Source organism: Chiloscyllium plagiosum, chromosome 26 (genome assembly GCF_004010195.1).
Source record: "Chiloscyllium plagiosum isolate BGI_BamShark_2017 chromosome 26, ASM401019v2, whole genome shotgun sequence".
Taxonomy (NCBI): domain Eukaryota; kingdom Metazoa; phylum Chordata; class Chondrichthyes; order Orectolobiformes; family Hemiscylliidae; genus Chiloscyllium; species Chiloscyllium plagiosum.
In genome coordinates this window covers 5,949,533-5,965,365 of record NC_057735.1, presented here as the reverse complement: position 1 = coordinate 5,965,365, position 15,833 = coordinate 5,949,533, and the positions used below count along the sequence as shown (strand labels likewise).

The window sequence follows — 15,833 nt, the reverse complement described above, 5'->3', positions numbered from 1 at the left end:
GAGAGAAAGTTTAACTTTTTAAAATCGAGAATGACATTTCCATAGAACTCAAATTGACCTCTGAATTGCATCTAAAGAGGTTTGCTAATTCCTTTTTACCTAATGCATTATCTTTCTCATTTTGTGCTAGCTTTTCCAAAAAAATAAGCACAATTATATGTGACAGATTGTGGAAACAAATAAGAATAGTTAGAATCATCGAATCCCTACAGTGTGGAAGCAGGCCATTCAACCAGAGTCCATACCAACTCTCTGAAGAGCATCCCACCCAGATTCACCCCAAGCTCATCCCTGTAACCTTAGACTTCCCTGTCAATCCATCTAGCCTGCACATCTTTGGACTGTGGGAAGAACCCAGAGCATCTGGAGGAAACCTACGCAGACACAGGGACAATGTGCAAATTCAACAAAGATAGTTGCCCAATTGAACCCAGGTCCCTGGAGCTGTGAGGCAGCAGTGTTCACCAATGAGCCACCATGCCATCCAGCTATAGTCACTGGTTTGTGCTGGATGGATAATTCACTTAATTTTTTTTAATCACATTTGGAATTCCTAATTGTTTGGGAGAATTAATTTTGACTGAATAAGCATATAACTACTTGAGATTTCAGGATTTTTCTTTTTTTTTAAAAAAAAAGTTTGCACGTTCTGTTAATTCTTTCCACAGAATCTATAATCAGGAGCCTTGACATTACTATTAAATAGCTATATATCAAATACATGTTAACATAAAGAGAAACACCAGTAAGAATGTAAAATTAGAAAATTCTGAAGTTAACAAAATAATATGTAGCAAATTGGATATTGTACAAGTACAGAATGCCCTATAAATAAATAATAAACTGTGATGCAATTGAGAAACTTCACATCTGAATCAGAAAGAAAAGCATGACTCACATTTCATTTCTAGACAGTTTAACTACTAGTTGGCAGAAGTATATCAATCTCTTTACTGGTTGGTGTAATCAAACTGTTGTTCATGCCACAGATGTTTGGTAAGTCCACTGTGGCACCACAAACATCCATGGGGACTGCTGAAAGTTTCATGAATGCTGCAGGATTTGATTCATTAGATGGTGTTCCCACTTGTGCAACATGAATTCCACCCTCAGTCCCTTCCTCAGAGCCCATCGTTGTTCCTCGTTCCAAGGAACATTTCGATGAAGCTTCCTCATGGATCCCTGTTTCACGCCAATTAAAGAATCGTTGAGGTTGAACAGAATTGGAAACACTTGATTCGTTTTTAGCAGAAAGCCCAATCTGAGAAGGTCCACTATCTGTAGCTGCTTTACCCAGCGGATGAGGTGATGCAGGTGATTGTGCAAGGCCAGGCTTCTTAGGAGGAATTGGTGGAGGATTTCCTCTGTCCACTCTAGATACCGTTGGTGATTTTATCCCAGGAGTCATTGGACATTGTGGACTTGAGACTTTACTGGAAGTCGGTGAATGATTGGCATCACCAGTTGGTGTTTTTGCTGAACTACCCAGCTGTCGATAGTCAGTACCAAAGGGGGAATTGTTTGCAGTTTTCAGAGTTCCTGGCTGGCTTGTGAACCTAGAAAGAACTTGGGTCACAGTATTTCGAGCCAACTGTTTGGCGGCTGAACTATCTGAGGTAGTGGGTGACAGATCCCTTGGAGGAGGACTTTGTAAGGCGCCAGTCTGTTGATCTTGCTCTGCTTGAGCTTGGAATTTAAATCGAGCTGCATGAAACCTTTGATTCAGCCCAGCCTGGTAGGATGACTGGAAGCTGGAACTGGGGCTTGTTGAACTAGTGAGTCGCTTTGTCAACACAGGTGATGAACATGGGGATGATGATACTGAGGAAGCAGCTGAAGAGTTCACAGTGTTGCTTGGAGAAAGTGAGGTTCCACCTGGGAAATGTGGTACAGCACAAGAAGCCACATTACCACTTCCATTTTCAACTATGTTCCCTGGAGATGGAGAAGGTACTTTACTTTCGGCGGAGAAAAGAATATCTACACTATTGCCGTCAGTTGACTGGTCATCCCCATCATTAACCATAAATGCTGAGCAATGTCCATTTACTTGCGGAACAACTGCAGCTGGCAATGATGTGCAGTGTTTTTCTTTTAAATCACTTCCATTAGGCACTTTCACATGACTACAATCAGTCTGGCAAGAAGGGGATATAGTCTTGCTTTTCTTAGCACCAGCCTCTAATGGAAAGTTTACCGGTGATTTTGGTTCATTTGCTACTATTTTGTTGGAGCTTTCTGTTTTATTTTTAAGCACTTCAATAACTCGCTTTAAACTTTGCACTTCCTCATTGAGGGCTCGTGCCCTGTTTTCTTCCCGGTTTAGCCTTGCCCGCAGTTGCTCCTTCTCAGTGTCAAACTCGGAAAGCTGTTTCTCCATTTGGGCCTCCCTTTGTAAGGCTCGCTGCTTCTCGGCGGCCAACTCTTCCTCTCGTTCACTGCTTTTGGCCATCTCTTTCTCTAGCTTCAGTTTTAATTCTGCAGTTTTCTGAACTTCCTCTGCTGCCTTGTTGGTTGCTTTTTTGCATTCTTTCATCAAAACAGTGGTTAACTGTTTGTGTCTTGTTCGTTCCTCCTCCAGCTGTGTGGACAGCTTCTTCTGTTCCTTTTCTACCTTCTTCACCTGTGACTTCTCAAATTCAAGCTGTGAGGGTAAATTGAGGAGAAGTAGAAGAAAAAAATATAAAACTATTATACTCCAATCATTTAGCTGTATTCTTCTAAATGAAAACATCTTTCATGTTTAAATTGGTACTGAAAGCACAAGACCTGCATCATTGCCAAGAATGGAGTTCAAAGCAGTCTAGCCTTTCTGTTACTTATCATGAGGCTGCTGTTTTTTAAAAAAAAATCCACAGCTGTATCGCTCTGTTCATCTGCAAATGACTCCATTTCACAGGCAGCTTGAGGCATCGACAGCTGCCACAAACGAAGCTGGAGGAAGGCAGTGACAGCTGTGTTAGAGGATTAGGACAACATTAATTAAAATGTGGTATGGGCTTTTTAAAATTTAAAAAACATGTAGCTTTTTGAAAATGCTTTTCTCTCCCCCAAGATGTTTCCTCTATGATGCACCATTCATGGCTATGCCCATGAATTGACATTTGAAACCAGAGCTGGATGTTTTGATTTTAAATTGAAGGGGTAGGCAATAGCCTAGTCGTATTAGTCGCTGGACTGTTAATCCAGAGACCCAAATAACGTTTTGGGACCCAGGTTTGAATCCTGCCATGGCAGATGATGGAACATGAATTCAATAAATATGTGGAATTAAGAGTCTAATGGTGACCATGAATCAATTGTTGATTGCTGGAAAAACCAACTGGATTCACTAATGTCTTTTAGGAACAGAAACTGCCATCTTATCTGGTCTGGCCTAAATGTGATTCCAGACCCACAGCAATGTGGTTGACTCTGGGCAATTAGGGATGGGCAATAAATGCTGCCTAGCCATTAACGCTCTCATCCAGTGAATGAATAAAGGAAAAAAAAATTACAAGTAACCAAAAAAGAATGAAATGGTGAAGAATCTTCAAATAAGCTTTAAACATATTTCAAGTTGAACATAATATACTAAGCAAAAAAGCACTTGTTATATGGAACACAACAGTCAGACACATGGCAGACTAATGCAAACATAGCTTTCAGGTGTAAGCTAATCATATCATTGACAAGTATGGACTATGGTCTTTCCTATGTTTCTGATGATATTAGTCTAGACATCTTTAACAATCCAAACATTTCTCCTTTAGCCTTTTACGGCTCCCCGAAATGGCACATGTTCTAATAAACAGTTTTGAAACAAAATTCACAAATGTACAGGATAAGTACTATTAAAATTATGTTTACATTTTGGAATGACTATAAAATCTAACTTGTACTATAAATGGATTGGTTCAGCACCAATGAGAACCAGGACAATTTCATCACGTCCACTGAAAGGGAAAGGGAACACTACACTGATCTTGTGCTGTATCTCCCCAGCAGGTGGCTCAACATTAGCTCAATTCACAAAAGGCTTTAGTGAGGAGGCGTTTCTCTCCTTATTCAATGAATAATCATGTGCTATAGCAGATTCCCAGACTCCTGGAAATGCTAGTTGCGTAGTAACTGGTTTGGGATCCAAAACAATTACATCACATAGCTTCGTGGCATGGCAATAAAGATACATATAACATTCAGCACATTTAAGAGAATGGTTTTCTTCAGGGATAGATTTTTAAGAACTGCTAACTTCTTTTTTAAAAAAAACCCAGGAAATGTCAAAGGTAGACAATGATGTCTACTTCAGGATAGGTTTTTCTTGTTAAGAAAAAAGTGCAGCTTTTTGAAGCTATTTGCTCCTCTCTGCTTTTCTCATCAAGCATCCATGTAATCATCTCCTAAAAGATGTGGAAGTGGAATCAGAGGGAACTTTCTCTTCAATTTATTCTCTCCACTTTTCCTTGCAGCAACAACTCATTTATACAGTGCTTTCGATGTAGGCCCTTCACAAGATCAAACTAAAATAGAACTGGATATCAAGTAATTAGCATGCATTAAGACAGATGAATTAAATCTTGGGAAGTATTACAAATAGTTTTAAAGGAAGACAGTGATGTAAAGGGGTTTTGTGATGGAATTCCAGAGCTCAGGATAAATTAGGCAAGCTGAAGAGGCCACTTTCACAACAGTACAAGACTGAGTGCTGATGACTCAAGGTGCACAGCAGTATAAGCTGGATATAGGGAAAGCAAAGAGTTTTAGTTTATAAGCTAACATTAGGTTGAATTGCAAAGACCATCAAGACCATCATAATGTTTTGGCATATAGACCATTCTGCTATAATGCGCGTTTTGTCAGTGCAAATTGGCTATAACTCGATTGACGAATTGTGAACGTTCTTTGGATAATGCGAACTTTCTACTGAACAGGTATAGTGATTTTCTATTGGCGATCTTCTACAGCGTGACTTTCTATAACTGCTTTCCACAGCACAATTTTCTATAATGCAAGGTCACAGATGAACACACTGTAATATTATAGCAGAATGACCTGTATCAACATGAAAAACTATGCCCCATCTTCAGTCCTCATATTGGTAAAGGATGTGTTGGCTCTGGATATCATGCTGAAGAACACACTAGAATGACATCTAGTCTCTTGGTTTGTAGTTGTGAAGTCATGCTCCAAGAATTAGAGTTATCCAAGGAAGTAGAAGCTTAGAGAGGACGTAATTGAAGTTTTAAACAGGATTTAACGCAGTGTGATTGAGTCGGGTACATGGGATGGATAAGGACAAAAAACACATTATGGATAACTGTGGCCTCAGTTTTGCTTGCCTTGTCAGGGAACAGACAGGGAAAGCTCTTAAAACTCAATTTGAATTTTCCACAAGCTCTTTTTAACCCACCCTTGCCTTTCAGAAAATCATGACTGTTTAACAGTATACGTGGTCACAACGTGTCTAGATGTGGTGGATATGATGTGTTTACGTGTAATGAACAAATGAAGATTATAAACTTGTCTATAAAAATACTATGTATGTAACATCATTGACTATAAAAACCAAAAGCAAAACAATTACAAATGCAGAAGCAAAAATATTTAACAGAGACAGAGCCTTACATTTGCATCTCCAGACAAAAGCTTGACATTCTCCAGCTTGGATCTGAATATTACTTCACTATTTTCCTGCTTCCATTTACCATCACTGAAACGGAGTCTCCCAGATCTTCAGACCAGACTACATTAATGCTGTCCTGTTTGGCTTTCCATCCACCAAGCTCTGCAAATTTCGACTCATCCAAACTCTGCTCCTGTTATCCTACTACTTCAAATGTTGCTCACCCATCACTCCTGCTCTTGTTGGCCAATTAGATCTTGGTCATCCATAACTGGCAATATAAAATAACTAATGACCCCTTCCCTTTTACAATTACCTCAAGATCTAAGTTAAGTCCTACAAAATTCTGTTCTTCCATCTCCTTGTGGATCCCACCACCTGTGGCACAATAGTTGCCATCTTTACCTGGACCCAATGCTCTGGAATCCTCTTCTCCCTCCTCTCATTATTCTGTTTAAAAGCCCTATTTGTACAGCCATTTTGGTGAGGCCCCAAATAATTACCTCTAGTCCATGGCCTTTTATGAAGTCTATGGGATATTTTTCCACAGTAAAAGTGCTACATAAATACAATGTGTCAGAATAAAGCTCCTTGACCTTTTTTGTTGGTTGAACTGATCTGCAACATCCCATTAACTAAAATCTCTAATTTTCCAGATGTCTTGGGTGATAATTTGCTCAGTCAGTAAATCTATAAAAATAGATCCAATGGAGCTGCCTAGATCTCTCTTCAGGAGTGTAGTCACCTAGGTGAAATACTACCCTTGTGGAGCAATAAACTGCCAGTATGAGGGTTCGATCATTAGACTTTTCCTTTAGTACTTTTGGATTTTAGATGATCGCTGCAGAGGCAAAAACATCAAGTAATTAGGGAGAAAAACTGAATTCTGGCTTATACTGCAAGGGATTAGAATACAAAAGTAGGAATGATTTGCTCCAATTCTACAGAGCATTAGAGGGACCACACTGCAATATCGCACAGCTTTCATCTCAGAGATTTAACTTCACTGGGAACAATGATTACAGAATGATGAGGAGATTGGGCCTACACTCTTTGGGCTTTAGAAGAATGAGAGCTGAACGTATTGAAAGATGAGATTGAGAAAGGGTTTTACAGTGTATGTGCTGAAAATGTTTCTCTTCATAGAGAGATCGATAATTAGCTTATAGATCAGGGTCTCCCATTAAAGCCAGAGATCACGAGGAATTTCTCTTTCAGATGGTCATCTGTCTTTAGAATAGTCTTCACAGACACCAACGGAGGCTGACTCATTGAATGTTTGGAAGGGAGTTAGACAAACTTTTGATGTACAGGGGAGCAGTCTTCCCTCTAAGCTGCACAGCCATGCATCTGCACTGATGTTCCACACACATGCTGATGCATTAACTTTTAGTTTTGAAAGTTGCTGCCATGTATGGAGCTCAGAGGACCAGACACTGAGGGAATTTTTAAAAAAGGTGTATTTCAGGGAATCAGATGGAAAACAGGAAGGGAAGTGAAGTGAAAACCACAATTAGATTAGCCATGTTCTAATTCCATGATGAAGCAGGGGTCAAAATGGCCTATTCCTATTTCTTATTATTTGATTTAAGTTAAACTCCAAGTTTGGAAGTACTCAGTAAGTCAGGTATCATCTATGGAGAACAGGAATAAAATTAATATCCTATTCATTGATCCAAATAGCTAACAACTTCCCTGACCCCCTCATTACAGATGCTGCCTGACCTGCAGAGAACATCCAGCATGTGTTTTTTTTAATTTCACATTTCCAAGGATGCTATGTCACTATGCTTTCAATGAAAAAGTGAGAGTTTACTCTTGCTCAAAAACAAAAGGGGATCAGAATGGATTAACCTATTTGAATAAACCTAAGAGGAGACAGGCTTAGTTGTATTGTACCTGCTGAGTGAGTCGCTCACGCTCCTTCTCCAGCATGTAGGTCACATCATCCCCTTCAGCTGTGTCCTGAGCGTGTCGTCTTCTCTCTTCTTCTAGATCCACAATAACCTACAAAAAAAGTCAACCTTAGTCATCAAAAAATAGAGCTTTTGAAAACTTTCCAGATACGATTTCTGTTGCTTTCATTTTCTGAACCATCGTGAACTATTAAAGTAAATTCACAGTAAGCTTGTGTTTACAATTTTACAGTGTCTACAATACAGAATAAAGCCATTTGGGCAATTGCACTGATTCTAGAGAAGATCAACTGATTTGGTCCAACATTCTGCCTTTTTTCTGTAGCCTTGATTTATTTTTAAACTCCTCAGATGATTATCCAATTCTCTGTTAAAAGCCTTGGTTGTACCTTCCTCCACCATACCTTTTAGGTAGTTAAGAGTCTGGGAAGAACAGTATTAGAAAGCTGTATTAGAAAAAGTCACTTTTGCTACTTTTGCTAGTCTCCATTAATCAGTGCTCTCTGGTCCTGGACAACTGTGTCAACAAGATGATGTTTCCCCTACTTTTTTTTCAGCGCAGAACAGGCTCTTTGGCCCTCGATGTTGCGCTGACCTGCGAACTATTCTCAGCTCGACCCCTTACACTATCCCATCATCCACATGCTTATCTAAGGACTGTTTAAATCTCCCTAATGTGGCTGAGTTGGCTACATTAGCAGGTAGGGCATTCCACACCCTTACCACACTCTGCGTAAAGAATCTGCCTCTGACATCTGTCTTAAATCTATCACCCCTCAATTTGTAGTTATGCCCCCTCATACAAGCTGGACAGAGTGCTCATGATTTTGAATATCTCCCATAAATTGCGTCTCAATCTTTTCTTCAGCAAGACAAAAAAAAAGTTGCTTCTCTAATGAAGCGCTCATTAACCTTCCCAACACCTGCTCAAAAACCTTCATATCCTTCCTAAAGTACATTGCCTAGAAGGGGGCACAATACCAACTAAGGTCAGACCAATGCTTTATAAGCAGATAATTTTATTAACATCTCAACCCTAAATTTGATAATTTGTACTCTCCATCATGCTTCTTTCAACAGATACATTCAAACCATAGTACACCACCTAGCCCACTGTGATGAGGGTGGGACATGGTGAGGTTTTTTAATACTTGAGAAAGACTTGCATTTATTCAATGTCTTTCAAAACCTCAGGTCACCCTAAAGCATGCTAAACTAACAAAGTCCTTTTGTTAGTGCTACAATATATAACACAATCAATCTAGGCACAGAAAGATCCTCAATCGGCAATTTAGTAATGAGTAGATAATATGCTTTTAATGTTGATTCATGATGATTCTAAAAGGTTGGGTTTAATTAAACTTCCAGAGGGTCTTTGCTTTCAAATGTACATACAAATTCAGAAAATGTTACTCAGGTTAACATCCAATAATAATTTAACTGCGACCAGAGCCAAACCAAGTCACACACGTGCTTAATGAACAGTTAACCTTCTGACAATCTGAAATTCTTCTTCTTGCCGACCTCTCATTGCTCTCTGAAATCATCAGAACCAATCCAACTTTCCCAGGTTTGATGCATGACACAGTTTCTCTTAATCTTCCTTAATGTCTCAGTGCTAATCAGGTGCAGATTTCCCAATAACCCACAGTTTTCACATCTCATCAGTTTAAAAATCAGGTTCCAGTGGTGAAAGGTCTATCATCTTTCTTGTAACTTAAAACTACGCTTGCTGGCAGCTGCTTGTAGTAGAAACTTAAAACCAACTAAAAATGGATATTAAAAAATAGCAATTTCCACTCAACTTGTATGCTTACTGGCCTATTAGGGCTGCTTTTTCAGTGTTGGAACTGAGCTAGGCTGGGCTATTTTGGTTACAAGTTACAACTTGTTGATGTGAACAACGGAGGGTTGGTGTTGTTTTTGCTACTTCGGCTGAGTTAGAGATTGCACCATCTCCACTCATCCAGAAGTGTTGAGAATTATAATCAAAATTTAAACACATTTAAGTTCAATTAACTATTTTCCACATAGGCTTGCAGCATTATGATGATATGCAAACACGAGCTACTATTCAAGCATTCTGCAGCAAACTGTACTCAACATTTATTTTATTGCAAATTCTGACATCAAATGAACAATTAAGACAAATTTATAGTTCAGACGATCTGATGTATATCATTAGTGTCTCATTACAATCTTAGAACACACCCAATCAGTTGAAAACTTATATCAGATAATTATAGGTTAAGTTCAAAACAAGCCTAGTAATTAAGTTTTTAAAAACTGCTTCCACAATAAACCTGGTTACTGTAGCAGTTGAGCTGCATTGGATTATTTAAATTGTAAATGTGCCTGGCGTGTCTACAAATTCAAGAATCCATCAATAGCTATCACTGTCAGATCAAAACTGAAATACTTCAGTTGGAGATCAGAACACAAGCCAGATACATCACCACAATGGGAGCGGTTGAAACCAAGAAAGTGAGATTCACACCATTTAAGTGAGGTTCACACCTAATCTCTCATTAATACCCATAAACATAATTACAATAGTCTAAATTAAAAATCACACAACACCAGGGTTATAGTCCAACAGGTTTATTTGCCTCTTCATTCCGGAAGGGCTTTTGCCAGAAACATCCGTTTTCCTGCTCCTTGGATGCTTCCTGACCTGCTGTGCTTTTTCAGCACCACACACTTGACGCTGATTTTTAATTTTGTCTACCCCAGTCCAACACCAGCTCCTCCAAATCATGACTACAATAGTCTAGGAAAAAGTGAGGGCTGCAGATGCTGGAGATCAGAGTCGAATATGGGGTGCTGGAAAAGCACAGCAGGTCAGGCAGCATTGGAAGAGCAGAATAATCAACTTTTCAAGCAGAAGCCAGATTTCCTGTTGAAGGGCTTATGCCAGAAACATCGATTCTCTTGCTCCTCGGATGCTGCTTGACCTACTGTACTTTTCCAGTACCAGACTCTCAACTACAATAGTCTTGTAGTTGGGAACAGACTACCTATTTTTAGTTTTGGTTGCAGAACAGGATACAATCAAATGATCTTGAAAACTATGTTGTGTGTAGAAAACCAGTTGCTGACTAGTGAGGTCATCCATTATGAATCCAAAAAATACATCGAAAGAATTTTGTAAATGGTGAGAAGCTGGGAAAGGAGAAACTTTGAAGTCCAAGCTGCTAACAACAGATATAAAAACAAATCCACAGGCAAATTAAATCTCGAGGCAGCTAGAATAATAAGAACTGAAAAAACTTTCACCATTCTTTCAATGTGTGGTTGGCTCCATTTATAGTACTGAGCACAGTTCTAGGCCTCAGGAAAAATGGAAGGTGTGCATCATAGATTAATTAGAATGGTATGTGGACTAAACAAAAATTTCACTAGAATGTGAACATCACTATCAAGATTTGGAGGAGCTAGTGTTGGACTGGGGTGGGCAAAGTTAAAAGTCACACAACACCAGGTTATAGTCCAACAGGTTTGTTTGGAGACACTAGCTTTCAGAGCCCTGATGAAGGAGTAGCGCTCCAAAAGCTAGTGCCTCTGAATAAACCTGTTGGTCTATAACCTGGTATTGTGTGATCAATGACAAGGCCATTCCTGATTGCAGTTGAGAAGCTGGCATCAAAGTGTGGTGTAGATGCACTCAGTCCTATAAAAAGGCTCATGACTGCCTGGCATCCCTTGCAAAAGTACACAAATCTGGCAACATGCTTGCACGGGATTTCAGAATGTATATGCAAATGACTCACTAAAGTTTACAGTGCATGCTTCATGGTGTCAACAAACATGGTCATATTAGAAACAGTAAGCGTGGGAGAAATTCAGCAGGTCTGGCAACATCTGTGGAGAGAGAAATAGAGCGAGTGTTTGGAGTCCAATATGACTTCTTCAGAACTATTAGTGCTGAGTTCTTTCAGCACTGTAGCACTCACTTTTATTTGAGCACTCACAGTAACATTAAGTAGGGAATTCCAAGTCTCTGACCAAATGACAATGAAGAATTGATACTGTACTTACACACCAGAATGATGAGAGATTTAGAGGGGCCCTTTTAGCTGGTGGCATTTCGAGATGCCTGCTGCCCTTCATATCGTGGTTACCTAAAAGAGGGAGGTGCCGGTGTTGGACTGGGGTGGACAAAGTTAAAAATCACTCTACACCAGGTTATAGTCCAACAGGTTTATGTGAAGTACTCGCTTTCAGAGCCGCTACCTGATGAAGGAGCAGTGCTCCAAAAGAGAGTACTATCAAATAAACCTGTTGGACTATAACCCGGTGTAGAGTGATTTTTAACATCCTTCTAGGTAGGAACAATAAGGGCAGCTTGTTTCTAATTTAGTATCCCCTTGAGTACAGAAGACCAACAGTCTTTAGGGTGATTGAACAGTTGATAAGGCAGATGAAAATAAATTATTTTCCGTGATGACAAAGTCCAAAACCTTTCAAATTACATCTAAAACGTTAGGGCTGATGTCAGGAAGTACTTCTTCACATAAATGACAGAAATTTAGAACCTCACGCCCATCAAATCACCACCTTAAAAGTAGTGGCTGAGGCTCGGTCAATTGTAAATTTCACAATTGGGATAAATAGTTATTTTTGATAAAAGGTACTAAAGATTATAGAACAAATGTGGGCAAAGAGAGAGTTAAGGGAGATCGAGGTACGATTAAGTGAATAACAGAACAGGTTTGAGGAGCCGAATTGCTTGTTCTTGCTCCTATGTTCACCTTTGTAGTTTATAAGCACATTCTCTGGGCAAGGGGGGAGGGGGTGCCCTGGAGATCTTATTAATTTTCAGGTGTTTAGACTGCAGAGACTATGATTTATTTAGCAGAAGGTCCAACAGTTTTCATGGAAGTCTCACTATGGCCTGCAAAAGTAATAAATGTAGAACATATTTTTACCAGGTTAATTAAAATGAAAAGGAACATGTCTACCATTCCCTTATAATGATACATTCTGAATCACAATGGCAGCAGGTACTGTATTTAAAACCTCAGTTAGAAGTCTGTCTGGAGATATACTTTACCATATTAATATTGACAATAGCTTGATTCACATAACAAAATGCCTGATTAAACATGTATGAGTACACATTTAGTGCAGTCCTTTGGGAATATTTCACATCCCACAAATGAGTTCACTACTTTGTCAGCATTTTTCAGTAAATGATGTGATCTTTTGGGTTATACTATTTACAGTGCATGTATGATCCATGTAATTTATGGAAGAACAGTCATAAAGGATTCAACATATTATTAAAGTAACTCAAGTAGAATTTTCTGTGCCAACCAGCATTCTTTGTAATTTCCTCACTTCCCCTGAATGTTTTATTGTTAACCCAACCAAAACTGCAAAGAATTCAATTTAAAAATCAGAGCTGCATATTGTGATAGGGAATTGTAAAAGTTCCATTAATTTAATTAGGTTTGTGCAGCCGGAATAATCAAGGCATAAAAAGGTCAACAGGATTCACAGATCCACTTGATGGGACACTCAGGTGACTGCTTTTTTCAGTGGGCTGGCTACTATTTAGATACATAGAAAACAGGAGCAACAGCAGGCCATTCAGCTCTGCCATTCATTACGATCATGAATCATTATTCAATTCAGTATCCTATTCTGACTTTCTGCCCATTCTTCGATTCCTTCAGCCTTAAGGACTATATCAAACTCCTTCTTGAAATTATTCCATGTTTTGAACTCAACTGCTTACTGTGGTAGAGAATTTCATAGGCTCACCACTCTCTGGGTGAAGAAATTTCTCATCTCACTTCAAAATCGTCTACCCATATCTTTAAATTGTGACCAGATTCAGGGCCCTAGTCTCAGTCAACTATGTCACTCGCCATCTTAATTAAAAAAATTCTACATTATGGTCACTCTTCCCCAAGGGGCCACATAGAGATAGACTGCCAATTATTCCATTCTCATTACTCAACACTCTGTCTAGGATTGTCTGTTTTCTAATTAGTTCCTCAACGTATCAATCCAGAAAATCATCCTATTCTATGAATTCTTCCTCTTGTAGACAATAGATAATAGGTGCAGGAGTAGGCCATCCTGCCCTTCGAGCCAGCACCACCATTCATTATGATCATATGAATAACAAGATCTTATGATATTGTTATTTGTTTGCCCAGTCTACATACGAAATAGAGTTGCCTATAACTACAGCTCTACCTTGATTGCTGCATCTCTAATTTCCTTTTAATGCTTCTCCAACATTACCACTAAAGTTTGGGAATCTATATGCAAAACTGTTTCTGAGCTCTACCCATACAGATTTACTGGAACCAATCTCATGTTAATCTTTTCTTTAACTAGTAATACTACCCAACTTCCTTACGTTTTTAGTCTGTCCTTCCTAAAAATTAAATACCCCTGCATTTTTAGTTCTCATCCCTGGTCTCTAACCCAAACTATATCATAACTGGTTACACCTATTTGCATGGCTAAATCACTGCGAATGCTCTAGGCTCGTCTCTTTAACATCCTTATTCACATTTGCACTATATACCTGTTTGATTGTTGCCTTTGAATTCTGTCTCATTTCCTAGTCTTTTTGTTTTTGCTCATTTCCCTCTTTTCTGTCTCCCTGTATAGGTTACCATCTCCCTTCCATTTTAGTTTAAACCACTTCTTCCCCCAACTGCTCTAGCAAGCACTCCCACTAAGACACATCAGTTCCAGTTTTGTCACGATGCAACCGGTCAGCTTGTACTGGATCCCACATCCCCCAGTGCTGGTTCCAACATCCCAGGAATCTGAAATCTTTCTCCTTGCACCATCTCCCAGCCATATGTTCATCAAATGTATTCCTATTACTTATATTAACAAGTAGCACTGGTAGCAATTCTGAAATCATTACCTTTGAGATCCTACTTCTTAAAACTTGCTTCCTAACTTCGGTCCCAGGGACCTCTTCTCTTTTGTTTTGAAAGCCCATGTCATGGTACTGATGTGTTTCACAATCATTGTTGTTTATAGAACATAGAACATTACAGCGCAGTACAGGCCCTTCAGCTCTCGATGTTGCGCTGCCCTGTCATACTAATCTGAAGCCCATCCCACCTACACTATTCCATGTACGTCCATATGCCTGTCCAATGACGATTTAAATGCACTTAAACTTGGCAAATCTACTACCGTTGCAGGCAAAGCATTCCATACCCTTACTTCTCTGAGTAAAGAAACTACCTCTGACATCTGTCTTATACCTATCTCCCCTTACTTTAAAGTTGTGTCCCCTCGTGCTCGCCGTCCCCATACTTGGAAAAAGGCTCTCCCTGTCCACCCTATCTAACCCTCTGAATTTCTGGTATGTCTCTATTAAGTCACCTCTCAACCTTCTCCTTTCTAACAAGAACAGCCTCAAGGCCCTCAGCCTTTCCTCGTAAGACATTCCTTCCATACCAGGCAACATCCTAGTAAATCTCCTCTGCACCCTTTCCAAAGCTTCCACATCCTTCTTATAATGCGGTGACCAGAACTGTACACAATACTCCAAGTGTGGCCGTCCCAGAGCTTTGTACAGCTGCAGCATAACCTCCTGGCTCTGGAACTCAATCCCTCTATTAATAAAGGCCAAAACACTGTATGCCTTCTTAACAACCCTGTCAATCTGGGTGGCAACTTTCAGGGATCTGTATACATGGACACCAAGATCTCTCTGCCCATCTGCACTCCCAAGAATCTTACCATTAGCCCGGTACTTTGCATTCCGATTACTCTGTCCAAAGTGTATCACCTCATACTTGTCCACATTAAACTCCATTTGCTACCTCTCAGCCCAGCACTGCGTCCTATCTAGGTTTCTCTGCAACCTACTACATCCTTCGTCACTATCCACAACTCCACCGACTTTAGTGTTGTCCACAAGTTTACTAACCAACCCTTCTGAGCCCTCATCCAGGTCAGTTATAAAAATGACAAACAGCAGTGGACCCAACACTGACCCTTGCGGCACGCCGCTAGTAACTGTACACCAAGATGAACATGTTCCATCAAGTACAACTGTTTTCTTACAGCAAGCCAATTACTGATCCAAACTGCTATGTCTCCCACAATCCCATTCCTCCGCATTTTGTATAATAGCCTACTGTGGGAAACCTTATTGAATGCCTTGCTGAAATCCATATACACCGCATCAACCGGTTTACTCTCATCTACCCGTTTGGTCACTTTGTCAAAAAACTCAATAAGATTTGTTAGACACGACCTACCCTTCACAAAACCGTGCTGACTGTCCCTGATCAGATTATTCTTTTCTAGATGGTTATAAATCC

General features: G+C 39.7%; 1 protein-coding gene across 3 annotated transcripts in view; it reads right to left on the bottom strand.

Moving 5' to 3' along the window:
- Positions 1–15,833, bottom strand: part of cttnbp2nlb (CTTNBP2 N-terminal like b) — a 130,315-nt gene that overhangs the window by 31,856 nt on the left and 82,626 nt on the right. For 2 of the 3 annotated variants that reach the window (XM_043716376.1, XM_043716377.1), the window contains exons 4-5: positions 7,505–7,612; positions 418–2,644 (exon numbers count right to left, since the gene is read on the bottom strand). In XM_043716376.1, the coding sequence (XP_043572311.1) occupies positions 917–2,644; positions 7,505–7,612 (1,836 nt within the window). In that variant the 3' untranslated portion in view covers positions 418–916. Of the gene's footprint in view, positions 1–417; positions 2,645–7,504; positions 7,613–15,833 lie in introns of those variants that run through there. The other variant, XR_006315474.1, reaches the window with a different exon arrangement.